At 32.1% G+C, this 27037-nt stretch overlaps 8 protein-coding genes across 13 annotated transcripts; 4 read left to right on the forward strand and 4 right to left on the reverse strand.

Moving 5' to 3' along the window:
* Positions 1-23: 23 nt before the first annotated feature.
* On the reverse strand, positions 24-3935 carry LOC122567753 (suppressor of cytokine signaling 5). The gene is made up of 6 exons (XM_043726694.1): positions 3635-3935; positions 2826-3424; positions 2416-2729; positions 2110-2349; positions 1751-2017; positions 24-1660 (listed from the first exon to the last, which is right to left on the reverse strand). Exons 2-6 carry the CDS (start codon positions 3262-3264, stop codon positions 1370-1372), a joined length of 1551 nt encoding a protein of 516 aa, XP_043582629.1. The 5' UTR covers positions 3265-3424; positions 3635-3935; the 3' UTR covers positions 24-1369.
* On the forward strand, positions 1687-5311 carry LOC122567800 (pyroglutamyl-peptidase 1). 3 transcript variants are annotated; one of them, XM_043726839.1, is made up of 4 exons: positions 1687-1701; positions 4215-4555; positions 4638-4977; positions 5171-5311. In XM_043726839.1, exons 2-4 carry the CDS (start codon positions 4337-4339, stop codon positions 5191-5193), a joined length of 582 nt encoding a protein of 193 aa, XP_043582774.1. In that variant the 5' UTR covers positions 1687-1701; positions 4215-4336; the 3' UTR covers positions 5194-5311. The 3 variants fall into 3 exon arrangements, with proteins under 3 accessions (XP_043582774.1, XP_043582756.1, XP_043582765.1); XM_043726821.1 differs by lacking the exons at positions 1687-1701; positions 5171-5311 and adding an exon at positions 3824-3965 and having other exon boundaries at positions 4638-5109; XM_043726830.1 differs by lacking the exons at positions 1687-1701; positions 5171-5311 and adding an exon at positions 3988-4128 and having other exon boundaries at positions 4638-5109.
* Positions 5037-8181, reverse strand: LOC122567755 (integrator complex subunit 14). 2 transcript variants are annotated; one of them, XM_043726717.1, is made up of 7 exons: positions 7235-8181; positions 6881-7138; positions 6486-6810; positions 6203-6414; positions 5887-6141; positions 5488-5817; positions 5037-5415 (listed from the first exon to the last, which is right to left on the reverse strand). In XM_043726717.1, exons 2-7 carry the CDS (start codon positions 7055-7057, stop codon positions 5188-5190), a joined length of 1527 nt encoding a protein of 508 aa, XP_043582652.1. In that variant the 5' UTR covers positions 7058-7138; positions 7235-8181; the 3' UTR covers positions 5037-5187. The 2 variants fall into 2 exon arrangements, with proteins under 2 accessions (XP_043582652.1, XP_043582641.1); XM_043726706.1 differs by having other exon boundaries at positions 6881-8181.
* Positions 8182-8595: 414 nt separating this feature from the next.
* LOC122567773 (phospholipase A2 group XV-like) lies at positions 8596-11220 on the forward strand. Its single transcript, XM_043726753.1, has 7 exons — positions 8596-8967; positions 9049-9191; positions 9278-9512; positions 9619-9846; positions 9920-10091; positions 10200-10322; positions 10403-11220. The coding sequence occupies exons 1-7, from the start codon at positions 8865-8867 to the stop codon at positions 10620-10622; spliced, it is 1224 nt and encodes a 407-aa protein (XP_043582688.1). The 5' UTR covers positions 8596-8864; the 3' UTR covers positions 10623-11220.
* A 127-nt stretch (positions 11221-11347) lies between these two features.
* LOC122567762 (TBC1 domain family member 20) lies at positions 11348-14124 on the reverse strand. 2 transcript variants are annotated; one of them, XM_043726741.1, is made up of 6 exons: positions 13455-14123; positions 13266-13385; positions 12801-13044; positions 12477-12680; positions 12159-12378; positions 11348-12085 (listed from the first exon to the last, which is right to left on the reverse strand). In XM_043726741.1, the coding sequence occupies exons 1-6, from the start codon at positions 13720-13722 to the stop codon at positions 11780-11782; spliced, it is 1362 nt and encodes a 453-aa protein (XP_043582676.1). In that variant the 5' UTR covers positions 13723-14123; the 3' UTR covers positions 11348-11779. The 2 variants fall into 2 exon arrangements, with proteins under 2 accessions (XP_043582676.1, XP_043582666.1); XM_043726731.1 differs by having other exon boundaries at positions 13266-14124.
* A 976-nt stretch (positions 14125-15100) lies between these two features.
* On the forward strand, positions 15101-20060 carry LOC122573153 (inosine-5'-monophosphate dehydrogenase 1b-like). Of its 2 annotated transcripts, XM_043739303.1 has the most exons (3): positions 15101-16359; positions 16850-16985; positions 17043-20060. In XM_043739303.1, exons 1-3 carry the CDS (start codon positions 16027-16029, stop codon positions 18092-18094), a joined length of 1521 nt encoding a protein of 506 aa, XP_043595238.1. In that variant the 5' UTR covers positions 15101-16026; the 3' UTR covers positions 18095-20060. The 2 variants fall into 2 exon arrangements, with proteins under 2 accessions (XP_043595238.1, XP_043595154.1); XM_043739219.1 differs by having other exon boundaries at positions 15103-16359; positions 16850-20060.
* On the forward strand, positions 19887-20700 carry LOC122573262 (cytochrome b-c1 complex subunit 9). The gene is made up of 2 exons (XM_043739416.1): positions 19887-20172; positions 20552-20700. The coding sequence occupies exons 1-2, from the start codon at positions 20044-20046 to the stop codon at positions 20594-20596; spliced, it is 174 nt and encodes a 57-aa protein (XP_043595351.1). The 5' UTR covers positions 19887-20043; the 3' UTR covers positions 20597-20700.
* A 249-nt stretch (positions 20701-20949) lies between these two features.
* Positions 20950-25995, reverse strand: LOC122573099. The gene is made up of 15 exons (XM_043739089.1): positions 25495-25995; positions 25041-25237; positions 24770-24952; positions 24454-24667; positions 24164-24381; positions 23918-24109; positions 23676-23826; positions 23400-23603; positions 22844-22911; positions 22579-22764; positions 22073-22501; positions 21792-21986; positions 21560-21698; positions 21359-21482; positions 20950-21256 (listed from the first exon to the last, which is right to left on the reverse strand). The coding sequence occupies exons 1-15, from the start codon at positions 25526-25528 to the stop codon at positions 21250-21252; spliced, it is 2541 nt and encodes an 846-aa protein (XP_043595024.1). The 5' UTR covers positions 25529-25995; the 3' UTR covers positions 20950-21249.
* Between the last annotated feature and the right edge of the window lie 1042 nt (positions 25996-27037).

Raw genomic sequence — 27037 nt, forward strand, 5'->3', positions numbered from 1 at the left:
ATACGCATTACACTCAAAAGAAATATTGTCTTAATTCACTGTGTTTATTGTAACACAATTATACTATGTTGTGTTTTGACTAAAGCAAAAAGAAATTATAACTTATAGTTAATATTGCATGTTAAACCAATAGTAAATTTCTACATTCAAAGTTATGTGTTAATCTGTTACGTTATTTTAATAAATTAAATTAATCTAATTAACGTTTTACTTTACAAATTAAATTAATTTAATTTATCATATAAAGAAATGCATCTTTATATATCCAAGACCATGTGTGTTATATGTATAGTAAAATGTTAAGCATTCGTTCTTTCTATACGTAATAAAATATTGGCATTTTTCAAAGTGTAATGTGATTGCTGATAATTACTCTGTCAAGGTCAAAGATAATTACATACATTTAGAACATATTCTTGTTATTTTCTGTATTTAATAACAGCAAACATCAACACAGACAGTTTTTCAATACAACTGGCATTTCATATTATAAATAGACAGAGCAAGAGAATCAAACTTTTTGAAAAATAAAAGTCTACAGGTATATGCTGATATAAAGCACCACAATGGTATTGGATTTCAGATATTTTTAATTCTTTTTAACCATAATTAAAATAATGTATAAACCAAATTATATTTGAAATGAATAACGATTGAATTAAATTACAAATAAATGTTAAAAAAAGACACGATAAGAAAGATTTCAATACTAAATTACATAAAACTTATAATATGCAATATTTTTCAAACTGCTATTTTAATGTATTTACATGTTACTGTTTTTTTCTTTTTTCTTATTTTTCAATTAACATATAGATGTATTTGTGATGCAAATGTAAGAGATCATGATAAAATGAAGAACGACAACTACTATTTCAATTATACTAATGTTTCGTTTTATGTAGAATATGCGTATGATTTGTTTGCTAATATGTATTGTGATCTTTCTATTAAGCGCAAAGTGTTCTGCAAACATAATTTCAATCTTTAACATTGTAATATTATAAATAAGGAAGTAGTAATTGCAAATCGGCCTTTTTGCAAACTCTTAAATTAATTATCCGAAATATTTGCGATCATGGAGATACACATCGAACAAATGTAATTATAATCGGAAATATGCAATATATTACAACGTGAAGAAAACAAAGGACGGATACTACCAGAAAAAATGAAATAGCTTTTTTCAGTTTTATAACATTCACGAAAAATTAATTATAGCTTTTATATATATATATCGATACCCGTGCAGTGATATTAATTCTGCTATTATATATAAGACATATATCACTGTAATAAAGTGATAGATGCGAATGCAAAATCAATAAAATAATGCCTGACAAACTCTATTAAATATGAATACAGAGATTTATATTAAAGGTAAATATGATATGGATCTTCCATCTGATTGTAAATCATTCTCAGTATCTAATCGCCTAACTCGTACTCTTTGCTTGTAGTGATACTCCTTGAGATAACTCTTAAGCGTCTTTGGCAATTGTAACTTATTTATACCATCATATGTCGTCCGTGTAGTAATTACTGCTCGACATAAGTGTTGTAAAGGAAAAGCAAAATTTCGGTGAAATGGTATTGTAAGCATAGGTTCAAAGAACATAGAACACGATGGATGCTTATAATGCTCGATTAAACCGCACACCTGGAAAGAGTACATATTACATCGTATACCTCTATTTACATGTACGTTTTCCTCTACTTATATTTTTAAGAATGCAATTATATTCCATACCGTTTCTGAAGCATAAACTCCCGGATCGTGCGAATCAAAACTAAATTTATGATTCCATTGTTCGATTCGGGCATGCAGAGATCGTCCATATTTTCGAAAACTAACGGAAAAAATAAATTCTTCCTGGGCCGAGTCACGTAACAAGAATGTACCTTCTTGCTTGCCCTCTAATAAACGTTCAGCTTCGTATCGATCCATTTTACCCCAATAAAAAGAACAAGCCGTAATTGATCTAAGATCTGGCACAAGACAATGAACATAATCAACCTGTGGAAAATATATACAAATAGTGGTTAAAAATCACCAACCTAATTCAAATCAATTACTCCTTCTTTTCCGGTAAAAGTTAATCAATCTACCTGCGTATGCGCTGGCCTCTCGATATTTGGAATTAACGTAAAGTCGATTTGTGATAACGCTGTCAAAGCAGCAGCTTGTATACCGGCATGCGCCTGGAACAAAGCTGCCAAACTGTCTACTGTTATTCCATTTGGATGTACTTGAATTGCCGAAGGATAATTAGGTTTATAACCCGGAGGAGGTTCGACTCCCTCCTCCATTTCTCGTGCACGTTGTAGTCGTGCTCTTTTGTCACAATCCTGTAATGCAGACTATTAAGTACCAAGTTTGACACACAAGTTTATTACAGATGCAATAAGACATACTTCCATTGGAAATTCTTCTGGATTGAATCTTGAAAGGTCGATCACAGGGCTGGGAGGAAGCGGTCGTAGCACTGGACTTTGAGGAGCAGACCGACTATTAAATATAACACCAGCTCCCATAGGGTGTTCTTCGGTTCTTCTATAACCAGTGCAAACACAATCTAAACTATTATTTCCTTGACCAGGAATAATATCTGTACTTTTAGAACTTTTATTCTTAGCACAGTTAAATTTTAATACCCAGCTACTTCGCTTCTTTTTCGAAGATAAAATATGAGTACACACTGGACTTTGATCCTTATTACGTTGTTTACCTAATAATATTAAATTTCATATCAATTTATAATACTAATTAATAAAATCCACAACAAACGTATAAACATGAGAAAGACAAAAAATATATCTTTTACCTTTTCGTTTTCCAAATGATAATGTTTTAGAAGATCTTCTTAAAGGAGGATTTATAGGACTATCTTCAGAACTACTACTAGTATTACTACCCCCAGAACTACTACAACACGCTTCCTGTTGCTTAAAACATATTTCCTTAGTAATATTTCCATTATTATAAATCTTCTTTGAATCCTGTGTCTCGATTGGTTGACTGTATAAAGTTTCAAATTTAGAATTATGATTATCTAGGTCTAAATTTAAATTATCATTATCCAAACTCCCATCTGTCTTGCATTCTTCATGAAGAATCAAACTTAAATTCAATAAATTTTCTATATCATCTTGATTCATCATTTCTAATTGTGTTGGCTGGATAACATTAGTACATGTTTCGGAAGACTGCCTTTCACCATCCATTCTAAAAAATTCCCTGAGACTAGCGAAATGCTGTCCCATTATTGAATGGATTGACAGGCATCTTATTGCCCTCAAAAGTATTTCATTTCCATTTCTCCTCTACAGAAATGTTATTAACACTTTTACGTTATACAATATCATTGTATTATTATATCAGATAAATTTGCCAATCGATTCAATCGAAGGAGGTCTCGTTTATCTACAACAAAGTATACTATTTCAAAATCAATTAAAATAGAAGACTATTTAGTTTTAAAATACTGCAAGTAATTGTTATTTCCCTATAAAACAATTATTTATTCTTTTTAAAGTAAAATGGTATCAATTTTTAACAAAAAGAGACTTATTTAATACAAACATAAATTTCATCCACTTTAGATATGAATTTTAATTACATATACATATTTACCAGCAATATAAAAATCCTATAGCATAATATCTTCACAGAGGCTATAGAAAAGGATTATTCAGACGTTCATAATGAACATTTCTTAATGGCAGCTAGTTGAAACACGTCCAGACAAGTTTTGACAAGATTTCCCTCTTCAATTTAGGCACGTGTGTCGACATATATTTTTAGTCTTCACCAAAGTACGTATTTCACAATACAATTGAAGACATATCTTAAAATATAGCACACTTCTCTCTCAATTAATGTAATGAAAGGAGTAAATTGTCAAAACATCACCTAATGTATCGTCAGCCATTTTCCCCAACTGATTCTCTCTTGTGCATCATTGGTAAGATACAAACTAGATAGCGATTCACGCATTCGACAAAGAAAATATATTTTAGATTCACAAATAAATTATATTATACGTCAAATGTCTTATAAGGCCATATTCATTTAATGTCTATACACGTTTTTGATCATATATCCTAGAAATTAATATAAAGAAAAATGTAATTTACAATGATATCAAATAAATGAATGTAGATAGAACATTATGGTTAAGTAAATGAAATAGTATCTTTTCCTTTATTGACAGATCTTTATGAGATCACTCTTATCAACTTGTGACAAAATGATAACAGCAATGTTTTGTGTGAATCGAATATTACTAGAATAAAGGAAACTGTGCTTTTTCAAGTGAAACAACTGAACTTAACAATGGAAGTTAATAAAAAGTACACAGTATTAGTAACCGGATTTGGTCCATTTGATAATCATATCGTTAACGCTAGCTGGGAAGCTGCAAAGGAATTAAGTAAACTATGCATTAACTCGAAAGAATTGATGGACGTTGAAGTAATCGTAAAAGAGATTCCAGTTTCGTATGAAGATGTAACTAAATATGTACCAAAGTTTTGGCAAGAGTATAAACCTATAGTAAATTTTGATTTGTAATCAAGTTACACCTTACGACTCGATGAATAGCAACTTTCTACTTTCCCCCTTTTTTTTTTGTTAGGTGGTTCTACATTTAGGAGTAAGTCGCCAAGCGCGATGTTTAACTATAGAATGTCGTGCTCATAGTAATGGTTACTTAAGAAAAGATATATTTAACAAATGTCCAGACGAAAGTAATATTGAATCTGAAATTTTTGAAACTAAAATCAACGCCAAACAAATTTGTAACATAATTAACGAAAGTTCAGACAAAACAAAATGCAATGCTTGTATTTCATACAATGCAGGGAGATATTTATGTGAATACATATTTTATAAATCTCTACAGATTGCACCTAAAAGGACACTATTTGTTCATGTTCCAGATTTCAATCAGTATTCAAGTGTACAAAGTGCAAAAGGTTTATATGAAATTTTATATTATATTATCGAGGATATGAAAAAACAATAGACAATAAGCTTTATAATATAAAAGTTATAATTGTATGTGTGTATGTCCAAAGTAGTATTTAATAAATCACTATTTAAAATACTAAACTTATTCTTAATGTAAAAAAATGATTGTTATTTTATATAAATATATATATGTCGCAGATATGTTGTCACTTCATCTATGATCCTCCATGTTGAAATCTAGTACGTGCAGGTGGTATATTGTATCTAAGCTCTAAAAACTCTGGTTTCCTTATCAAAGAAGCTACATGACCCATTTGAATCGTACAGTCAGGATTTAGATTTGGAGGTAATAATGTACACTCTCGTTCTAAAATGCAAGCCACTGCTTCTAGAAGTTCTATAAATCCCATTGATGATGCAGCTTTACGTAATCGATTCACCTCCTGCAAAAAGATATAAAAATGTTATGAATAAGAATATTCGCAACAATTTTGTGTTGTCTCTTATTATTTTACCTTATAGAAGTTTTGAGTTTTCTCAGGTAATTTTCTTGCATGCCTTAAAATTTTCTGAATATCTGACTGTAACCCGCCTTGACGAATCCAAGAAGGTCCACTTTGAGTATAACTCCTTTTGTCATTTGGCCTAACTGGAAAACTAACAGCAGTACCTTTAGCTGCATCAGTAGGACCTAAATTGCTGAAATTACCTAACCAAGGCACAACATCTAAACCTGGTTCTAATACTGTTAACATTAAATTTGACTTTTTTTTTGTATCTGCCCACGAATATATAAATCCATACCATTCACTGTTTAACAAACAGAGAGCTACCATATTTTCAACCTATAGAAAATATCTATTCTATAATTTCTATATAATTAAAAAATATTGAATTTGTTGAAATTTTGTTACCTTTAATGCTCCATGTAATAATACGCAAAAGGATGGTACTTTTCCTTCATCTCCATTCTCATCCGTATCTGAATCTTCTTCTAAAGATATTCCTTGCATGCTTGGACTCTTTTCTGTGGCTAATGGTAACACCAAATGTCTAGATATAGCACTAGGACTACCAACATCTGCTACCGATATAAATCCACAAATTTCTATGGTTTTTGATATCATTAACCCAGATGTTAATTCAAAATCTGTCTTCTTAGTGTATGGCTGAAATGTAACAACTTTGTTTAAAACCTGAAGTAAGTTTCCTTTACATGTTATTATTTACCATAGGTGCTGGTGAAAGAAGAATACGAGAACCTAAATTTCCACACTTCAAATATCCTTGAAAAGACACATAATTAGTTTCTGATAATTTTTGAAAACAAGTTGTGACCGAATGTTTTGAAAGTGGAGATTCAGGCACTAATACTACGCTATCACCACCAGCAAGATCGACTAAACGTTGGTACAATGGTAAACCAATGCGTAAACCAGCATCTGATAAAAGATTTAAATTACTTAACATATTTAAGACTACTGAAATATTGCATGATCATATTATAACATACCTTGTTGTGATGCAAGGCATATAACGCTTAATTTTCCTGGATAAGGAAAAGGTAGTGGAAATGGATTTACATCTCTTGTTACATTTAAGGAATTCAAAGAATCACCTAAAGACATCGGTCCTACTCCAGGATTACCATCAGTGATTAACACTACTTGACAAGCAGTAGTATTACCCCATTCTGCCATAATAACATTATTAACACCATGAAGAGCAGTTTCAATACAAGTCTTGTCACATTCTTCGATATTTTGTAATTTCGAACGTATGCTATCATAATCACGAGTGAATGGGCAAATAACTTCGTACAATGAGGAAAACACAACCTAAATTAAAATGGAAACGTATAAGTAATACAAGTAATAAGGAACTATTTATTATTGAGAAAGGACTTACTAAAGCCACAAATTCCAATTTTGAGTTTGCTTGCAAATAATGTAATAATGCATTTATGCCATGTACAGCTAAGTGATGTCTTGTTAATTGTTCAATTTGATTATTTTCACCAGATCCGCTTCCTAATATAGGACGCCTCATTGATAAAGACACATCTAATGCTATAACTGTTGGCATCTTTATATATTACTAAACAAAAGTTTTAATTTCCTTTATATCAACACAATATTTATCCACATTTCTTTCTATATTTATCAACTAGAAAATAACGTAATAGTCATTATTCGAAAATTTTAGGTTAGAACTTTTAAACGTTGTCTATACATGTGTATGTGTACATATATATATACACACATATATGTATATTGCCTCGTAAATATCGTTCTGATCATTTAGTAATAGATTTATAAATTATATTTTCATTTTCCATTGAACAGTATTTTATTCTGTTTTGTGTTTATAGTTTATGTTATTATTTTATATCTTATAATTTTTTGTTCAGTCAATTCAGCTTTAATCATTTGTCCTACGATAATACTACATTTTGCGCAATTGTTTTTGTCTTATAACTTATTTTGTCAGACATTAAACAAGCTTCTATCATGGTATTTATCTTACAGCACATGTATGCAGTAACAGATTATACTAGCGATAAGTAGGAAGATCGCCGATGCAATGTTAGAAAAGTCAGCCAAAATATGCGCACTAAGAATAAACGCCTCTAACGGTCACCAGCCGAACTCTACGCATATTTCTTCTCCGGTGCTTTGGTAGGAGTAACATGCGTATGCACGGCGAGAGGGGAAGTGCATTCGTATCGTCTACCGAGGAAAAAATTGCGCACTGTATAGGGTAGGGGTCGCTGCAAAAGCAGATCTGTTGGATTAATCTTCCACACATCCATTACCGGGAAAAATTATAAACAAAAATTTTTTTGCACAAACTGATTCGGTACGTTATTATCAATGAAATTTATGTGTTTGGGACTCTTGTGAAAAGTTGGGCGCCATTGTTAAAAATGCGCATGAAGACGTGAAAGAAACGCATCTAGAAAGAAACGTAAACATTGAAAGTAAATTGCATTTCTTTATTGATTACAAACATATTGGGGACGGGAGCAATAATCATGATATCAGAAGCACAGCTGCAGCCACCAACAGCAACCAGCAGCAACGATTTTCTTGGAAACACAATACAATACATAATATAATGAAAGTAAAAAATGAGATTACTTATTTTAAACTACTTATACAAAATGTATTTGCAAAGAGTTTCAATAAATCAGAATAGTTCAGCAACATTTTACAATGTTGTTATTTATTCTTTTCACTATCGAATCCCACAAAAACCCACCAGAATTTAAAAAATAAAATCGAAAAATGGTTAAGAACATGCGGAATTTAAAGAGGAAGAATAAAATGACCACGAAAATTCCGAGAGATAACGCTAAACTCCAAGAATTATCGAAATAGTATCACCTTCTACAAGATCATATCCTCTTCATACAAAATCGTAAAGTCTCGAAAACTTCAGTTTCGAAAAATTCCTGGAATATGACGTCATTTTCAAGATGTGGAAATTTCTCCTCTTGTCGTATATATACAGGTTTCTCCCATCAAAAGTACCAAAATTGCACTTGAGTGAGAAATGTGCGTATAGTTCAGCCGTTTGACCGCTAGAGGCAATAATTTTTGGAACTCATTTTTGGCTGAATGTTTCCCATGCTCATCGGCGACTATCATATTGAATACGATATTTTCGATATTGGCAAATCTCAAATGTGTGCGTCATCAGCTGATTGCGTACTATCAGCTACGTAACCAAAAGAAAAAAATTCATTGTTAGTGCAACGATCTGTTTATTGTGCGTGTTTGTGATTGAATCAACGGCTATTCCAAATAGCGGTGTCAATTATACAATATAAATTGAAATGTACAATTTTAATGTCATTGCATATCTAATCAGTAGAAGAGTTTAATATAAAATGCGTTTATATTTTGTTATATACACGATTATTTCTTTATCTTGCTTTCTATCTGTAAAGTCGTGGCATTCTAGAAATAAACAAATATCTCCCGTTATACTTGGTAATTATTTTTCATTATATGAAGTAATTTCGTAATGCATTATTTTGAACATTGAAATTAATATAATTATTGTATTAAAAGTTCCAGGCGATGGTGGCAGTCAAGTGGAAGCAAAAATCAACAAAACCACAGTGGTGCATTATTTATGTGAGAAAGTTTCTACTGAATATTTTAATATCTGGTTAAATTTAGAATTACTTGTACCAGTCATCATAGACTGCTGGGTAATTGTTGTCATATTTTGTATTTCTTATACTTTTAATAGTATATAACAAATTATTTATTTATTATATCTACTGTATCATCCTAGATTGACAATATGAAATTAACTTATGACAATATTACAAGAACAACAAGAAATCAAGATGGTGTTGATATACGTATACCAGGTTGGGGTGATCCATTTGTTGTTGAATATTTAGATCCAAGTAAAGCTTCTCCTGGAGCATACTTTAAAGACATTGGTAACATGCTAGTGAATCAACTTGGATACGTCAGAAATCATTCTTTACGTGGTGCACCTTATGATTTTAGAAAAGCACCTAGTATGTATAATTCATTATTAAAATATATGTTACATAGTTGTGCTTGATATCATTATATTTTAATTTTACCATGATTCAAAGAGAAAATCTTTACCTCTTTTTTTAGATGAAAATGAAATGTTTTTCAATAGATTGAAAGATTTGGTTGAAGAAACATATAACAATAATAATCAAGTCCCTGTAACATTACTAGCACACAGTATGGGTGGACCAATGTCACTTATATTCTTACAACGTCAATCTCAGAAGTGGAAGGATAAATACATCAATTGTCTGATTACTCTTTCAGCTGTTTGGGGTGGCAGTGTTAAAGCACTTAAAGTCTTTGCAGTTGGTATGAAGTACGCATAATATATATGCATGTTATATATATAAACAATTATACTTTTATTATTCCTCTTTTGTAGGAGATGATTTAGGCGCATATCTTTTACGCCAAAGTATTCTGAAAGATGAACAGATAACTAGTCCTAGCTTAGGGTGGTTATTGCCATCAAGATTATTCTGGAAAGACACAGAAATATTGGTACAGTCAGAACGAAAGAACTACACATTACTCACATTACAAGATTATCTAATGTAAGATATACTATATACGATAATTAATGATTTATGTAATTACTAGTATTAATAATATTTCAATAGTTTTCTTATGTTATTAAAAATGATATTTATTAAATCTTGTAGAGATATAAATGTTCCAAATGGTTGGGAATTTAGGAAAGATAATGAAAAATATCAATTAGATTTTACTGCTCCAGAGGTTGAGGTTCATTGTTTGTATGGAAGTGGTATAGATACAGTAGAAAAGTATGTTAATTCTATTCTTATCATCAGTTTAATAGCAATTTACAAGCTTTGTTGGATGTTTACATATAAATTATTCCTAGGTTATATTATAAGCCTGGTATATCAATAGAAGGAACTCCTCAGTTAATTCCCGGTGATGGTGATGGTACTGTAAATTTAAGAAGTTTAGAGGGTTGTAAGTATTGGCAGGGTAAGCAAAAACGGAAAGTTTATTCTCAAGTCTTCCCTGGTGTAAATCACATGGAAATTCTTAACAATAGTTCTGTATTAAATTATATTAAAATTCTTCTAAAAGTATGATATTACTCAAGGAATTGTGTCTTTAAGTATAATTTCCAGTGTAATTGCCAAATCAAATAATTAGAAGATGTAATAAATTGTAGAAATACGATAATGATATTTCACGATAAGAAATTACAATTAGAAATAATACTCTTTTGACTATGTGTACATATATACAACTATTAGTATATCTTCCATTAAGTAAATATTAATATTAGAAAAATATAATAACACTCTAGCTTTGTACTCTTGTTTATCTATGGCTAAACAGTTACAAAGGTATATTATAGTTTTTATTTATTTTATACTTTTAGACATTGATATTACTTTTGAAATTTTATTCTTTATTATAATATCTATGTAATATATTAAAAATCTATTAGCACATTTTTCCTATCTTAATATCTCAGGTACAAATTCATTTAGAACATACATTATGTGATTTTTCTATTTATAATATAGCTTAATTTGTTTACATTTAAATCTTAACAAAGCCTTTGAAAGTACAAATTGTTCACAGCAATTTCTTGTAATAAGTCTTAGATAAAAATCACACACGACAAAGAAAAATATAACTGAAAATGTATAAATGGGAATAAATAAAATTATAAAATTATATTTTTTTATTAGTAACCATTAATTTGTTGTTATACTAAGTTAATTCTTACTTGCAAATTTGAATATATACATACTTGCATCACAGATCGTAAAAACACGATAATAATCTAAACAACAAATATATCTTCCACGTTTAAAAATCTTTTTTTAATGTTTCAAAATATACATATTACAGATATATTTTTTTGCAAGCACATGTATGCTTTGTCTCTGCCCTCCCTTTCAATCTCAAAGATCTGTTTACATTTCTGACACTGTAAATATATGTGCACAAAAGATTCATATCGATTTCAAAGAACACAGCATAAAGGCAGCACAGGAATGCTCAATATGTTCCTTATAACACATTCAGAAATAAATTCGTTTAATCACTGATTAATAAGATTACCAACGGTCCTTATCACATGTATTTTATAATAGTACATCATTATTTCATTATGTTGTGTGCCCAACAATTTGTTTTATTTACCAAACCAATGGCATATAAATAAAATGGAATTTTGTTTCAAGGACACATAAATGAATCTGTTATCTAAATAGATTATGTTCATTTAATGTCAGTTAAGACCAGATGAAGATCTTAAAAAGGCATATAATCCCAGAGCCAAAATAGTTACTACCGTGATCGTTTTGTAACTTCTGATACGATACGGTATTCTTGGCGCTGATTTTACAATTCTGAGTTGACGTTGCTTTTCTCTTTCCTGACGACTTGCTTCTGCCTTCGTTTTCCATTCTTGTTCTTTACATTTTCGTTTTCGATCGAATTCTCTAACATCGTTACTTATAGATTCAGGTGGATATTCACGATATAAATTTTTTGCTTCAACTAGAAGCGTTTCAAAAGGTAGGTCGTCCGGTAACTATAAATAAAGATAATTCTTATGTAAAATAAACAGACTTTAGTGCATTTTTACTTTATTAAACATTACTCACAGTACATAAAACTTTATGTGTGTGACCCATATCAGGTGTAGTATTAAAAATTTCTGTTGCTCTATGTGCTACGATCACAGTACTTAGATAAAGAGGCATCAGTGGAGGACTGCCAAGAAAGTAATCAAATAATCTGTGTAACAGTTTTCTATTTTCCGCATACTTGTGCGCATACCATGTTGTATATTCAGCCAATGCAAAATGCGGAAATAATTCTACACTATAACATAAAATAGATTCAATTTAAAATTCTGTACAAATATCGTGTAAAATATGTATTTATCAAATATATATAATATATGTTTATATTATACAAACTTTTCTAAGTGTTCTAATAATGTGGGATGCACTCTCTCCAAGAGTGCAAATATATAAAATAATTCTTGATTCACTTTTTCCATTGTTTTCTCCATAAATCTTTCGAGGAATTCTAAAGAAATGCTTTCAAGTACACGCAAACCTTTTTCTAAGCCCATGACAAGAAGTACAGTTGCTGCTATATCATTATATCCCTGGTAATAACTAAGTACGTATTATTTTATTTTGTATTATCAACATACATATGTCTATAGCAAGCTTTCCCACAATTATAACAATATGGAAATGTTGCATGTGATGTGTAAATGTATATATAATACTAACTTCAACATAGAATGTTTGTGAAGAACCCAACACATTAATTGTGTTAACTGTTCATGGAAATGATCAATCTCATGTTGTGTAGCATTTTGAGAAATATGGCTGCCACTGCGTGCTACATCCTTTAATATTTGTTGGTAGACCTCATTTGGTATATGACTGTGTATAGTTTCTAGTCCAGTTACAGAAAAAGTAGTTTCTTCCGAGAGCCGCAACAGTGTTGGCCACAAAGCCCTTCGTATATCATCTATAGATCATCTTTATGACTACAAGATTTAATTACATGATATAAAATTATTTTCAATAAGGAACCTATATATAAGTTTATGTTTTAATATCTTAAATAAGTTTGTACAATACAATCTTCATTTAACAAAAGGTATAACAACAAATTACATTGTATTATTCATGTAGAGGTTTCTTATTGATAATAATGCTATGATAATAATGGTCATGTCAATAAAATACCATTAACTAAACCCTCACTGCTGCAACCCAGTAGCTTCAGTTCTCCTAATGTTAGGTTCGGATTGGCGACGCTTCCTCGAATAACACTTATCTTCATCCGTTCTCTATTCGTCAATGGCTCTGTATCACCAAAATTATGTTCTAATAAACTGTTATCGTCTTCGTGATTTAACGCTCCGTTTTGTTTACCTGACAAACTAAAATCTGCGATGTCAGATATTTGCGGCATAATATTATCGTACCATGCCTTCGTAGAATCGGACATTCTTACAAGAGGTACATCACTTTTCGTATCAGAAGTTTCTTCTTTTGATACAAAATTTGCTGTTTCAATTACATTCCTTCGCCTAACTTTTAGGTTAGGCTTTTCAATAGGATCTGACATCTCCGTAATCGTTTCTGGGACATTGGAATCCAAAGATATTTCGTCCTCCTCGGGCTCCATGTTATTCGACATAATAAATTCATACCAAAAATTTTTCGAAATGATGTGCCATTATACGGAAAATTTACAGAGATCTCCCGGAACTTCTGACAGAACAATGACAATCTGTCAAGAATGACACGCATTGATCACCGTTACTCACTCTTAAGAGAAGTTGCTTATTAATTGAAATTGAGCAGACGCTGACGTGGCTCATCATTTCTCTTGCTTTTATGTTACCACAGATAAAGTATAAAATAGATATACTACATGGCTTGAGTTCTCGTAAAATCCTTTTAACATTTTAATGTTGTACTTTTAATTTCTAACATAACTGATCTAGTATAAAGTAAGATTACATATATATAACATATATGTGTAATCCTTGCCTATGACTACCGTTACCAGATCGAGACACTGATATGTACGCTATGAATACAAGATCCTATGAAACGATTTGATCTTGGACATATCATGGCTTTAGTATGTAGCGCCACTATCGTTCGACCTGTGTACTTCACTTCCCTGCATTCCCCTTCGCCCTCACTTCAACACTGTCACTAATGGATACGATGTGATATAACTGTATAAGTACCTCTTCTTTATCCATAATAATAAACTAAACGAGAGAAATGTTAGAAATATTTTAAATTCACTATTCCCTTTCTGTGAACTTCATTAATCATTACTTCATATTACCTCATATTACATTTATATGCGTATTTCAGTAAACATGCGTATTTTCATTTGCTGTAGTTAACTTTTTTGAATTTCAAGCAATTTGTATTACTATTTTGCTATTCGTATACCATATTACATGCTTAATATAATAATATATTATTGTATTACATTATTAGTTTAGTCTGTTATAAACTCCACTTTTTGAACTTTGCGCCATTTTCCCTTAATACATCAGTCGAACGATAGGGACGCTGGCATATATAATCTCTTTTAATTTGCTTCAACTGCGGTATAGTTGGTTTATGGTAATCTCATATCTCGTATAAATAGTATACATTATACCAGACTATACCATATCAGTGGGCAGAGGGCATATAAACAGGTCTCAACAATCATATGCCGAAAGCATAGAAGAAACCGTCTGAAAATTCAATATAAAAAAATCAACATAGAATGCAAGAAGGTTCTCGTTCTGCGCATATATGACATGCTATGAATGTTTCAGACAAAAACAAACACTTGACTCATAAAATTATCCTACAATCCTATCCATATCATCCTTTCTATCCCATTCTTATCTTATCCTAATGGAAAGAATCCACCATCTTCTCCTGGATCCTACCATACAGTGACATTTTTTTACAAATAAGCATAAAATGAGGGAACTTGTAGAAATTTGATTATTATAAAAGTATTGTTATTGGCCAAGTGTGGAGTAGCCAAATTCTATTGCAGGTATAAATAACGGTATTGACCCTGTGATGAAATATTCTTCTGTAGATTTCATTGAAACAATAAATCTAATATCTGTTCGGTTCGGTCAGCCGACCATGAAGCGGACCACGCGGTCCATCTACCTTACACAAGATTTAGCTATTTTATAGAGAAAACTTCAAAAAATATGACAGTAACCTTTCGGAATTTTTAAAAACACAACCTTGAAGTGGAATTTGCAAAATAAAAATTTGCTCATAATTTTTCAACACAATAAACATTTATTCAGAAAAAGCTATTTTTTCCGATTTAAACGAAACGAAGTTTACCCAATAGGATAAATAGTTTCCGAGATATAAATTAGAACGTACAATACATTTTCCTAAAAATGAACAAAAATCACAAAATCCAAAGGCTTATATTTCCCAAACAGTTTCGAAAGGAGTAAAATGATGACTTAAACCCCCCCTAATTTCATGTGAACAACATCATATCCCATTTTGTATAAAATTGCAGGCATCAAGGGAAGAAGTGATCGATTTAAAGTAGACACCGTTATTATCCTTTCATTTATCTACAATACGAGTAACACGTCACTAGTTACTAACTGTACTACTTTCCCCCACTACCTTCCGACCTTTCCCTTTATTCCCTCCATCTGGTAACAACACGCTGGCCGTTAACTGTAACGCCGTAAGCTACAGCTGCTACAAGCTATAAATGCACTGTGCGCACGTTGACTTCAGTCATTTTGCCAGGAGATCTCTGGTTCAACGCACGCGGGACCGGGAAAGACGCGCGATTTTTAACGTCAGTGCTACAAAAGCGTGATATATCATCTCGTCATATGATAGTTGTAATATTAATTAAAGTACAAATAATCTTCTACGACAAGAAAGGACACGAATTCACACAAATAATCGTCGATTAAGAAAAAAAACAATGGCAGACTCTATGATTGGTAATTGTGACACAAAACCGGCAGATGTATCCTTACCAGATGATGGACTTTCAGCAGCACAATTATTCGCTATCGGTGATGGCCTCACCTATAATGATTTTATTCTTTTACCCGGTTATATCGATTTTACTGCCAATGAGGTTGATTTACTATCGCCATTGACAAAAAAGATTATGATTAAAGCACCTCTAGTATCATCTCCCATGGACACAGTTACAGAATCCGACATGGCTATTGCCATGGCCCTATGTGGAGGAATTGGCATAATACATCATAATTGCACGCCTGAATATCAAGCCAATGAAGTACATAAGGTATATATATACTTTTTCATTTAAACATTTTCGTTTATCTAGTACAACCGCGAAATTTGTATCGTAACTCACGACTTCCCTCGCAGACACATTTGCCATTCATATAAATGGAATGCAGGTTTCATCTCGTCTATCTGTATCTATGATTTTTTTCGAATTTGATTCGATTTTCGATTTTCGATTCGAATAATAACATTATTAGTTTTCAATAACAACATATAAATCGATGGTAAATAATTTCCGATCTAACTCCGATTTAAGAGACATAAAATTATTGACATTTTTTTTCTCATTGAATAGTTTTCGATGCGTAATATCCAAAAATGTAAGTTTTAACTTTAAGAATCTAATGGTTCGAAAGTTATGCGTTTGTAAAGTTGAATGTTTTAAATATAAAGAACAATAATTTTATGACCCTTGAACTTGAAGTTCAGCTATTCCAGTTTTAGGTCAATGTGTCTAAATTTTTTTTCAATTTTTATGATTTTAGGTCAAGAAATATAAACATGGTTTCATTAGGGATCCAGTAGTTTTATCACCCAATCACACAGTCAAAGATGTCCTAAATGTGAAAGCTAAACATGGCTTTTCTGGTGTTCCTATTACAAATACAGGAAAAGTTGGAGGTAAACTATTGGGCATTGTAACATCTAGAGATATTGATTTTTTGGAAAATACAATAGATCAACAATGCATAAAATTGGAACCAATAATGACAAAATTAGAGAATCTGATCACTGCAACTGCTGGTGTAACATTACAAGAGGCGAATGTAATTCTTGAGAAGTCTAGAAAAGGAAAACTCCCAATTGTCAATGAGGAAGGGGAATTAGTATCTTTAATGGCAAGAACTGACTTGAAAAAAAATCGTAGCTATCCAAATGCTAGTAAAGATGAGAATAAACAATTGTTGGTTGGTGCTGCTATTGGCACACGCAATGCTGATAAACAAAGACTGCAACATCTTACTACAGCTGGTGTTGATGTCATTGTTTTGGATTCTTCTCAAGGCAATTCTAAATATCAAATTGATATGATTAAATACATTAAATCAGAATATCCAGAATTGCAGGTAATTGCAGGGAATGTTGTAACAACTTTGCAAGCTAAAAATCTTATAGAAGCTGGAGCTGATGCTTTAAGAGTAGGGATGGGTTGTGGATCTATTTGTATTACTCAAGAAGTTATGGCTGTGGGAAGACCTCAAGCAACTGCTGTATATAAAGTTGCAGAATATGCAAGGAAATTTGGTGTACCTATTATAGCTGATGGTGGTATTCAATCTATTGGGCACATTATTAAAAGCTTAAGTTTGGGTGCTAGCACAGTTATGATGGGATCTTTATTAGCTGGTACCTCAGAAGCACCTGGTGAATATTTTTTTAGTGATGGTGTACGTCTAAAGAAATATAGAGGTATGGGCTCCTTAGAAGCTATGAATGGAAAAGATGCACATGGTTCAGTAATGGATAGGTACTTTTATAATGAGGTGGACAAGTTGAAAATAGCTCAAGGTGTTAGTGGCTCAATAGTTGACAGAGGAACTGTTTTAAAGTTTTTACCCTATCTGATATGTGGCATTAAACATGGATGCCAAGATATCGGAGCAAAGTCTATATCTACCTTAAGATCTATGATGTATAGTGGAGAATTAAAATTCGAAAGAAGAACACATTCTGCTCAACAAGAAGGGAATGTTCATAGTCTCTTCTCATATGAAAAGAGACTTTTTTAAGTAGATAAATATTAAATGAGCACCTTACAAAAAGAGGAGTACCTGCATTTAATTGGATATAACTTGTCAATTTTAACAAATTATGTCCTGAATTATATGAACTCATATATTTGCTTACACCTAAACATATAACTATGCAAACATATAGGAAACAGATTGTTTTTTATTGATAGACAAGTGAAATTTATTTCACTATCATTTTATATATAATGAAAATAATTTAAGAACCTTTTTTTATAATGTACTTATGAGATACAAATATGTATCTAATACATATACATGTGTAAGAAAAATTGAATGATACAAGGGAAGGAGAAAGTTACTGATAATTAATTTTTTTACAATCCTATAAATGTAGTAATTTACATGATAAATTTTCTCACATTTCTGTGATAACTCAATTTATTACTATGTGTATGTACATGCGTGCCATCCTTTAATTAGATTAATCTGTTTTATTTACATTACAGATATGACCGAATTATTAAACAAGTTATAACTATACATTGTTGTAATATTCTTTTCTTGCTGCATTCTTTGTTTGCTACATCCTGTGCACCTGATTTAAATAACTAAAATGTGCACTTTTTGGGATTCTTATGAAATCACATTAATATTTTAATAAAAAAAATTAAGAAAGTATTTGAAAAGTACACATAATATCCTTAAAAATCTACAATGCAGCAAGAAAAAGATTCAAGATCTAAATGCCAAACTATGGGGATGCTATTTGAAAGTAATTTAATCAGCTTAATTGTTTATTAGCTGATTATTCATTTCTATTGTAACGTAATAGAAAAGAATCCATTACATTACAGTGTTATACTTTATCAGGTATTTTGATATAATTTATCAAAATATATTTTTTATGACTCTGATTTAATATAAGCTATCTCTTAAGGGGAAAGACCTAAATCCAAGTACTTAAGTTAATTGTAAGACAATTTTATAATTCAAAATATACGAATTAAAAACATACAATATAAACTATTTTATTATTATTAGCCGCAAATTTTACACAGGTTGTTATAACAAAATTGTATATTTGAAATAAAGCCCTAACTAATGTTAAATATATCTCGTGTAAATTATTATCATATAATCCATATAAGTATTTCTATCGAATAAAATAGATCATTAAATACGTATTGCACTCTTTTTGTACACAATTCAAAATTTATTCTGCGAATGAAACAAAAATAAAAACTCGAAAAAGTGTGAAATTTGAAACAATGGTTTTATGTAACGTAAAATGTTTTGCATAGAATTTCGAATTACATACTTAGATGTATCATTATTATCATTAGAAACACAAGAAAATGTAGATATTAAATTTTTTTAAAAATTACTTTCGAGATTGCGATAAATATATTTTTTTGTATTATTTTATAGATAATTGTTACTGCGGAAAAGGAATCGGATCAAAAGATAGAGGAATTTAAATTTAGTACTATAATTCAATCATTAATTGACAATTTGAAGTATCCCGACATATGTACTTGATAATTTGAATACGTAGTTCGACAAATGTCTGACTGGCGCGTTGCCGAATCGAATACCCTTATAGAACTCTTCACTTTCTATCCCATTTACAATTGTATGTCGACAGCCCGCCCCGTACTATGTAATTTCATATCACTATAAATATTGTAACCTGTAACAGATTTTTCTGTGGTTGTAATTTTATTTTATGTTCAATACCGATTTACATTGCAAGTGACACAAAGTGCTCATCTACATGAAATACGCGATAAAAATTTTCATTGAATGATAGATCTGTATTATATATGGTTTGTGACATAACCTAACGATCATTTACGTCATTTCGACTGTTGTATTAGAGTAATAAGAATAAGTATATAAAGAGTGTTGCTCTCTTGCGGTCGATAATAAGAGGAGCTTGTAAAATTAATAATTTTGTTCGAAAAATAGTTATCGAAGTCAAGATAATGGCTTTTTTATATAACCTTTTTAAAAGATCTTCCACATTCACATTGAGCATTCTAGCAGCCACCTTTTTCTTCGAACGAGGATTTGATATGATTGGGGATAAAATATTCGACAAGGTGAATGAGGGGGTATGTATAAATATACAAATGCAAGTAAGAAATGTTGTATATTTTAAAAATATATTGACTTTTTTGTATAACAAATTGATTAAAATAGTATTAGTTCGATCTAGTTATTTTTCATTTTATAATATATCTCATGCTCAATCTCATTTAATTTTACGTTTTTAATAAAGCATTCAATAATATATCACATGCTATTGTAAATTGTACACGAATAAAGCTATGTAAAGTAATATAAATTAATTTTTCATTTACATAAGTTGAATGCAATTTTAGTAATTCAATAAAAAGCATTGCATAACAGGTATATTAGACTTAAAATAAAAAAAAAGAAAAAGGAAAGAAAACAAGAGTCAGACAACATGATCTATAATTTTTGTTTCAGAAACTGTGGAAACATATTAAACAACAATATGAAGAACAGCAATGAAAAATGTTAATTATATCATGTTAGATGTATATGTTTGTGTATATCATATAGGTATTCTATTGTATAAATAAAGAACAATTCGAATAAAACATGATATGAATTTATATTGCTTATTGAAACGAAATTTCCTATACCACGGTAGTGTAAGTTTGCATCTTAAGAAATGTTAGCGTAACGAAAACGAACACCTGTACCCAAAACTTTGCGCGTCGATGAGATACAGGGGAGAGAGGAATACTGATTACCCCACTCCTTACGAAACAGATCATCACTGACCGTCGATAAAATAGGACTGGTGTGTTTCAATTTTCGTCACACTCTCAGTTATAGGCTGTAGCAAAGCGTCAGTAAAGTAAGTGTACAATATTTTTTATTTATCCTTACAATTACTTACTATCTATATTCGTCTACGTGTATTTGTATGGAAAAAACTTCCTTAAACATTGTTGTTGATTTTAGTACGTTATTCTCTTAGTTAATTTTCGACATTTAACGCGAAGTAAAATAATAAATTTCCTTGTTTTCATCCTACGTTCATTCCACAATTTTCCTTCTTCTCCCCTTCTCTTTAACTTAAAAGTTTCCAACATGCGTGATGGTCGCGTATTATGTCTTTAAATATAATATTTAAATATCATTTATGTTTACGTTATTTATTTACTGTCAAAATAAAAATCATATATATTATTAATATTTTCATATAATAATAATTACATATAATATTTCATATAAATTTAAACGTAAACAGTCGGTACTACTTACAGTGGTTCGATAAAGCGACCGGAAAATAAAGTCATGTTTAAAACGGAATCAATAATCATAAAAAGAAATGGTCTGTCCATTTTAACGTCGTTATCCCATGATGACAGAAGCTTATATCCGATTTCTGTAACAGTATTTTACCACTATATTTTTGTAACTATTTTATAGATGAATCAAATTAAAAAAAAAAGGTTCAAAAACCTGTATTGGTTGCAGCTAGCGTTCCTTCTTCATCTATTTCCAACTTAACATTTTGCAAGATACTAGTCACATGTATCGAACTGTCAGAAATCATTTTGGACAAATTCGTATTAGGTTGAAATATATTTTCGATACCCAACTGAAACGAGGATAATTTTAATACTAATCTTTACTTACTAGTAAGTATACTTTGCTTCCCATTAAAAGTAAATTCGTGTACGATAATACATACGTGTCGTAACGTAGGCACTAAATTAAGATTATTCTCAATATTGAATTTCGGAAGATGAATAGTAATATCTTGCTTTTTCAAATTTGCTAAGATCGCAGAGACTGGAACAGTAATTAAATCGTCGGATAATATCCGAAGGTATGGATCATTTTCTCTAGACCTTGGCATCAATGTCAACATTGATGTTTTACCATCCTGGGAAATTTATCAATGCATTTGCATCATTATAATAAAGTGTGTTACATTTATTTCGGTGATTGCGTTTCAGATTTTTGCCTTACCGAGTATGGAATTTCTAAAACATGTGCTTCAATGGAGGGCATATAAGCATACCGATAAATGGATCCATGTTTCATGAAGTACGTGTTTCGACATTCTCCATTAGGGATATAGAAGCATTGTAATTTCGTGTTCGCCTTATCGAACGATTTTAACCAGAGTCCTTTAAAATAGATGACTGAAGTCAAAATGAGACGCGTATCAGGCGGAAGGTCATTTAATAACAAAGCCGAAGAGATCGTATTGTGCGTTACACGACGAACCCATTCATTGATATGGCGCGCGGTACTTTGCGATTCCATAAAATTTACACTTTCTATATCTCCTTGGTAACGTGATCGTAGAATATTTTTGTAATTATTTGATACGCGTAAATCTTGGTGTATCCACAATCGTGTGGTCAAAGCAATTTCCGTCCCGTTTTCATTCCTCTGAAATTAAAAAGATTTCGTGCCTTTAGTCGTAGCAGTTCTATATACATATATTTTTATGAACTTCGATATCGTACGTTTAAAGACGCGAGGGTACGTTGTGCGAGTTCTCCTCTACGCGATTTGTCTTCCGGTAATCTTAATACCGAAATAATTTCCGATTTCGTATTACCATTCGCACCTTCCATTAACATTGTCAAGATTGTTTTAACACTTGCAGGCGATGATACTAGATTTCCATCTTTATATTTCTTGCTTAGAGCCTACGGTGGAAAAAGAGTACATCGGATTTAATTTCATTCGATTATTCGATCCGTGTGAGTGATGTCGAGTTCACCTTACCTGTGGAAAGTATATATTGAAAAGATTATTTCGATCTTCGGCATTCAAGCCTGCTTGGGAAATCGAGTCTAAAAATAGTTTTATATTAATAATCATATGTAGTGTGTTATCTCGTTCATCGTGGAAATAGGAAGACAAGAGACCATTATCCGTTACCACTGATACAAGTTATCGAGGAACCGTATAATGATGTCACGAAACAGGAAGAGATTAAGCATAATTCTTAAGTATACCTAGGAAAAGAACCTTCGTGCAATACGAGTGCAGCAGTTGCTATGTTACATAGACAAATATACATAGTATAGTAAAATAGTAAAAAGCAGTATAGTAACTGTAAAGAAAAAGGAAGACGTTGTATTTTATTAACTATTGGTATACAAATCCGTTTAAGTACTTATTTGTGCAACGATTAGTATGGAAAGAAACGAATGCATAGAATAGTTATTAAATCCTGCTTGTATCTTTACATTACGTTATCTTAAATTAGTATTTAGTTGTAAAGTAAAATTGTCGTTTTAAAACCCATCGTCACGAAGGCCGGGAAGAAGAGATTAACCTGCATTTGATATCCCTGCGTTAAGCTTGGGCGGTGATTGAGATAAGTATTGTTCCCAGCTAGCGGTACTACCGGTTGTTTCAAGAGGATTCATCATCCTGCCGATATAGATAACCGTTCCTGTGGACTCATCTTCGATGTAGAATAAGAATGGATGATCGGCGTGGAAGATTTCCTCCCCGATTTTATTCCCAATATCAACTTCTAGGAAACAAAGCGGAGAAAGTAATATTTTATATGTATACGTATACGAGAGAGCAAAAGAGGAAAATTTACCAGTAGCCACATAAGCCGTAGTGCCATTTTCGTTCACTTCGATTCCAGTTTTTTGTAAAATATCCGAAACTTTGAGATTACTCGAAATTCGTCTGGTTTGAGCTATGCCCGTTAATGTCGCGGTATCATCAAAAATATTGCGAATACCAACCTAACGAAACAAAGATGTAGAGGTATTGAAATGAAATAAATGTAAACGAGTGGAAGGGAAAAGTGGAAGAAAGTGAAAGGAGAAAAGTTACCTCACGGAGAACGGGTTCCATGTGACTGGAAAATTGGTATTTAAACTTAGGAATAGAAAGAGCAATGGGCATAATTTGCATCTGCCATACGTATCGTGTCAGCACGAAAGGAGTAACTTCGTTGATAAGGTGTTCTATTCCATCTAATGTTCTATTCCGTGGTAATAGCAAGTACAAGGCAAACTTGCACCCCTAAAATAAGGTAAGATAAGAAGAAAAAACGAAAAAGAAAGAGGAAGAACGTACGTCATATGGAATTCGTAGAATATTGGCGTCTAATTCAGGCGAGTTGGCGTAATAAAATCGACCAAATGTATGCATAAAAGGTACGTCTATAGTTTGGTTATCGATCGTATGAAATTTTCCCATTCGTGTATTTTCCGGAGAAAAATATTTGCGACGCCATGATCCTTTGAAGAAAAGCGTGTTCATGATCAGCATCAAAGAATTCTTAACGCTGTTTTCTGAAAAGGAAGAACTCGTTTGTCGAAAGTACTTGGTTTTATTGCCGCTTACTATCATTGTTTAATTTTTACCGTCTTTTATCATTTGATCTATGTTAGCATCGGTGATATTGCTGACCCAGTCGTTAATCGCTTGCACGAGCGGCTGCGCGTCAGATAAATTCGCGGAAATCACGTCGGTGTCGTAATAGGCTTTCACGGTGGCCTCGTATTTTTGCCGGATCAAAATGTTTGAATCAATATAAAATCTCGTTCCAATGTTCAAAATGTACGCTGGAGGATTGGTCTGTGAGAGATGCGACAAGTATTATTTTTTAAGGAAAATCTGCGTGTCGTCGTATTTTTGTTAACGTTGATTTTCACGAAATTCAGACTTCCAAAAATTTACCTGCAGCGATTGTAAAATAGTGGAGAATCTCTTTCGTATAGCATTTTCGTTGGCGGGTAATTGCATCGCCGTAGCGAGTTCGTGTGCAGTTTCATCCTGAGCTCCTTCGTACAATAATGCCAATACGATTTTTAAGGATATCGGCGAGAGCAACATATTCCCAGAATATTTCCTGCTCATAGTCTACGAGAATTGAATGTTGTCAAAATAAAAGTATATATGCATGTGTATGTATACAATTGATGTGTAATTAAAAGTCGACGCTTATTACTCTAAACAATGCCCAATCGAATATGCTAAAACGTTCTCCTTGATAAGGTACAAAAATCTCATCGTCTTCGTTGCGGTTAACAATTATAGGACCAGTGCTTGTGTTCGTATCCAAATGAGACGGAGATTTCGTTATCTCTGACTTACATTGTTTTATGGTGAGGGTCACGGCAACGATATACGAAACCAGCAGATATCCTGAAAGTAAATAATATCGCCGTATGATCGTGAACGACGATCGTGATTTTCAAACATGATCATGGACCGAGCGATCGAATAAAGAAAAAGAAACTTCAAGTTTGAATTAACAAAATCGGCCGTGAAAATATTAAGTTAAAGTAAACGTTACCGTCCATCTGCTGCATTGTCCAGAAAAATTTATGTATACATTTGCAAAATCGTTTAAATTCACTTCTCGATTATGTTTTCACACAAGAAAAACCAATTATCCTTACCCATTATTCCAGTTATTCCAACGACACGTTTCATGGTTATTAAACTTCAATTTACTGTTGGTTAAGGAATAAGAACAACGACGAGTCAAAACAATGCAGTCCACGCGATCCACTGTATTCTATTAATACAACGATTCGCGATGCGCTGATCTCAATCAACCAGCATCCAACGGGTATTCAGAAAACTAAAAAAAACCGGTTGGTCGGCTTATCTATTCATTCGTTCGTTCGCTCGTTCGCTCGTTCGTTCGTTCGTTCGTTCGTTCGTTCGTTCGTTGGATCGTTCGTTCGATCGTCCGTTCGTTCGTCCGTCTGTCCGACCTTCGTCCACGCGTTCGTTTGAACAATTCGCTGACCAAACAATCAAAAACGAGCAGGCTTTTTCTGGATAGAGATTAGAGTAAATCTCAGTACTTAAATATTCGATTTATCGTCTTTGTTTTTGTAAATCCAGCAATCCAGACAAACATAATTCACAATTCACGTCAAATTACTTCTGATTTAAAAATAAGCGTGGATACCATGTAGCGTCGTTTGCATCGATTTAGGTTTATATAAAAATCAACTCGAACACAATTAAAATAGTTCCATCATATTAGTTGTTACGTCGCGTGAGATGGTCCGTGCGACGTCCTTCGTTGTCCGACCATTGTCCATAAATCCTTGCAAGAATAAAGATTCCGTTAAATTTTTCTGTTTATGGTGGTCCCTTAGGTTCATTAAGTGTTTGTATAACGATGCGTGGGCCTTTAACGGTCAGACAATGAAGGACATCGCACGGACCATCTCACGCGACGTAACATTAGTATTTACCAATTAATAAACAATTTCACGTTCTTTCCAATTAGTAATTCGAACGAAATAAATTTTCAACGTTTGATAATGTCCCCATAAGAAAGCATTATTCGGTGCTTGAATCTTTGATTCTGCCTTCTGCAATTTTTTTCGTTTGGTACCTTCGCATCTCTCATTTTGTATGGCTGCATATTTATTAAGAGCTTTCGAAATCAAAAAGGCAACTGCGTTTACGATCTTTGTAGTTACATATGTGTGAGCTAATTCTACTATCTGATCATTTACCTGCCAAACGACATATAAGTAGAAATTCGTTCATTTACGAATCGGTGAACTACAAAATACGGTAAAACCATAGCTCCGCTTCGTAAACATTGAACGAGAATTTAACAGATATTATTTAGAATGAATAAGATCTTTACTTTGTTCGATACTTTCGACCCAGATGATTCAGAAAAATTTTCGTAGTCGTAATGTTACGTCGCGTAGGACATTTGCACGCTATCCCTCGCTACCTGGCAGCCAACGGTCAACCTACAGCCATCCCGAGTCTCAATAGACCCAATGACCCACCATAAAGACATTAGCCCTTAGCTGCATTGTCTCCACAGATGTTGCCACTCTAATTGCATGTCTGGAAAATTCTCTAATTCGAGAAGTATTTGCAGTTTATGGCTGGGTCTTGGAAAGGTCCTTGAGTTTATTAAGCGCTCTTAAGAATCAGGGAGAAAGCGGAGAGTTATCAGAT

Source organism: Bombus pyrosoma, linkage group LG1, assembly GCF_014825855.1.
Source record: "Bombus pyrosoma isolate SC7728 linkage group LG1, ASM1482585v1, whole genome shotgun sequence".
Classification (NCBI taxonomy): Eukaryota; Metazoa; Arthropoda; class Insecta; order Hymenoptera; family Apidae; genus Bombus; species Bombus pyrosoma.

Bases quoted from the DNA above. Each gene is read 5' to 3' on its own strand.
- LOC122567753 (XM_043726694.1), bottom strand. From the start codon at position 3,264: ATGGGACAGCATTTCGCTAGTCTCAGGGAATTTTTTAGAATGGATGGT. The intron at 2,350-2,415 runs GTATGTCTTATT...TCTGCATTACAG, and splicing joins CAGAAGAATTTCCAATGGAA to GATTGTGACAAAAGAGCACG. The intron at 2,018-2,109 runs GTAGATTGATTA...TATTTTCCACAG, and splicing joins AGAGGCCAGCGCATACGCAG to GTTGATTATGTTCATTGTCT.
- LOC122567755 (XM_043726717.1), bottom strand. From the start codon at position 7,057: ATGCCAACAGTTATAGCATTAGATGTGTCTTTATCAATGAGGCGTCCT. The intron at 6,811-6,880 runs GTAAGTCCTTTC...ATTTTAATTTAG, and splicing joins AATTGGAATTTGTGGCTTTA to GTTGTGTTTTCCTCATTGTA. The intron at 6,415-6,485 runs GTATGTTATAAT...ATCTTTTATCAG, and splicing joins ATGCCTTGCATCACAACAAG to ATGCTGGTTTACGCATTGGT.
- LOC122567773 (XM_043726753.1), top strand. From the start codon at position 8,865: ATGCGTTTATATTTTGTTATATACACGATTATTTCTTTATCTTGCTTT. The intron at 9,513-9,618 runs GTATGTATAATT...CTCTTTTTTTAG, and splicing joins TGATTTTAGAAAAGCACCTA to ATGAAAATGAAATGTTTTTC. The intron at 10,092-10,199 runs GTAAGATATACT...TAAATCTTGTAG, and splicing joins ACATTACAAGATTATCTAAT to AGATATAAATGTTCCAAATG.
- LOC122567762 (XM_043726731.1), bottom strand. From the start codon at position 13,722: ATGTCGAATAACATGGAGCCCGAGGAGGACGAAATATCTTTGGATTCC. The intron at 12,681-12,800 runs GTTAGTATTATA...ATACGTACTTAG, and splicing joins CACAAACATTCTATGTTGAA to TTATTACCAGGGATATAATG. The intron at 12,379-12,476 runs GTTTGTATAATA...TTTATGTTATAG, and splicing joins TTATTAGAACACTTAGAAAA to TGTAGAATTATTTCCGCATT.
- LOC122573262 (XM_043739416.1), top strand. From the start codon at position 20,044: ATGGCTTTTTTATATAACCTTTTTAAAAGATCTTCCACATTCACATTG. The intron at 20,173-20,551 runs GTATGTATAAAT...TTTTTGTTTCAG, and splicing joins TCGACAAGGTGAATGAGGGG to AAACTGTGGAAACATATTAA.
- LOC122573153 (XM_043739219.1), top strand. From the start codon at position 16,027: ATGGCAGACTCTATGATTGGTAATTGTGACACAAAACCGGCAGATGTA. The intron at 16,360-16,849 runs GTATATATATAC...TTATGATTTTAG, and splicing joins AAGCCAATGAAGTACATAAG to GTCAAGAAATATAAACATGG.
- LOC122567800 (XM_043726821.1), top strand. From the start codon at position 4,337: ATGGAAGTTAATAAAAAGTACACAGTATTAGTAACCGGATTTGGTCCA. The intron at 4,556-4,637 runs GTAAATTTTGAT...TTTTTTTGTTAG, and splicing joins GGCAAGAGTATAAACCTATA to GTGGTTCTACATTTAGGAGT.
- LOC122573099 (XM_043739089.1), bottom strand. From the start codon at position 25,528: ATGAAACGTGTCGTTGGAATAACTGGAATAATGG. The intron at 23,827-23,917 runs GTAACTTTTCTC...TTGTTTCGTTAG, and splicing joins TGGAACCCGTTCTCCGTGAG to GTTGGTATTCGCAATATTTT. The intron at 22,502-22,578 runs GTACGATATCGA...TTTTAATTTCAG, and splicing joins GTACCCTCGCGTCTTTAAAC to AGGAATGAAAACGGGACGGA.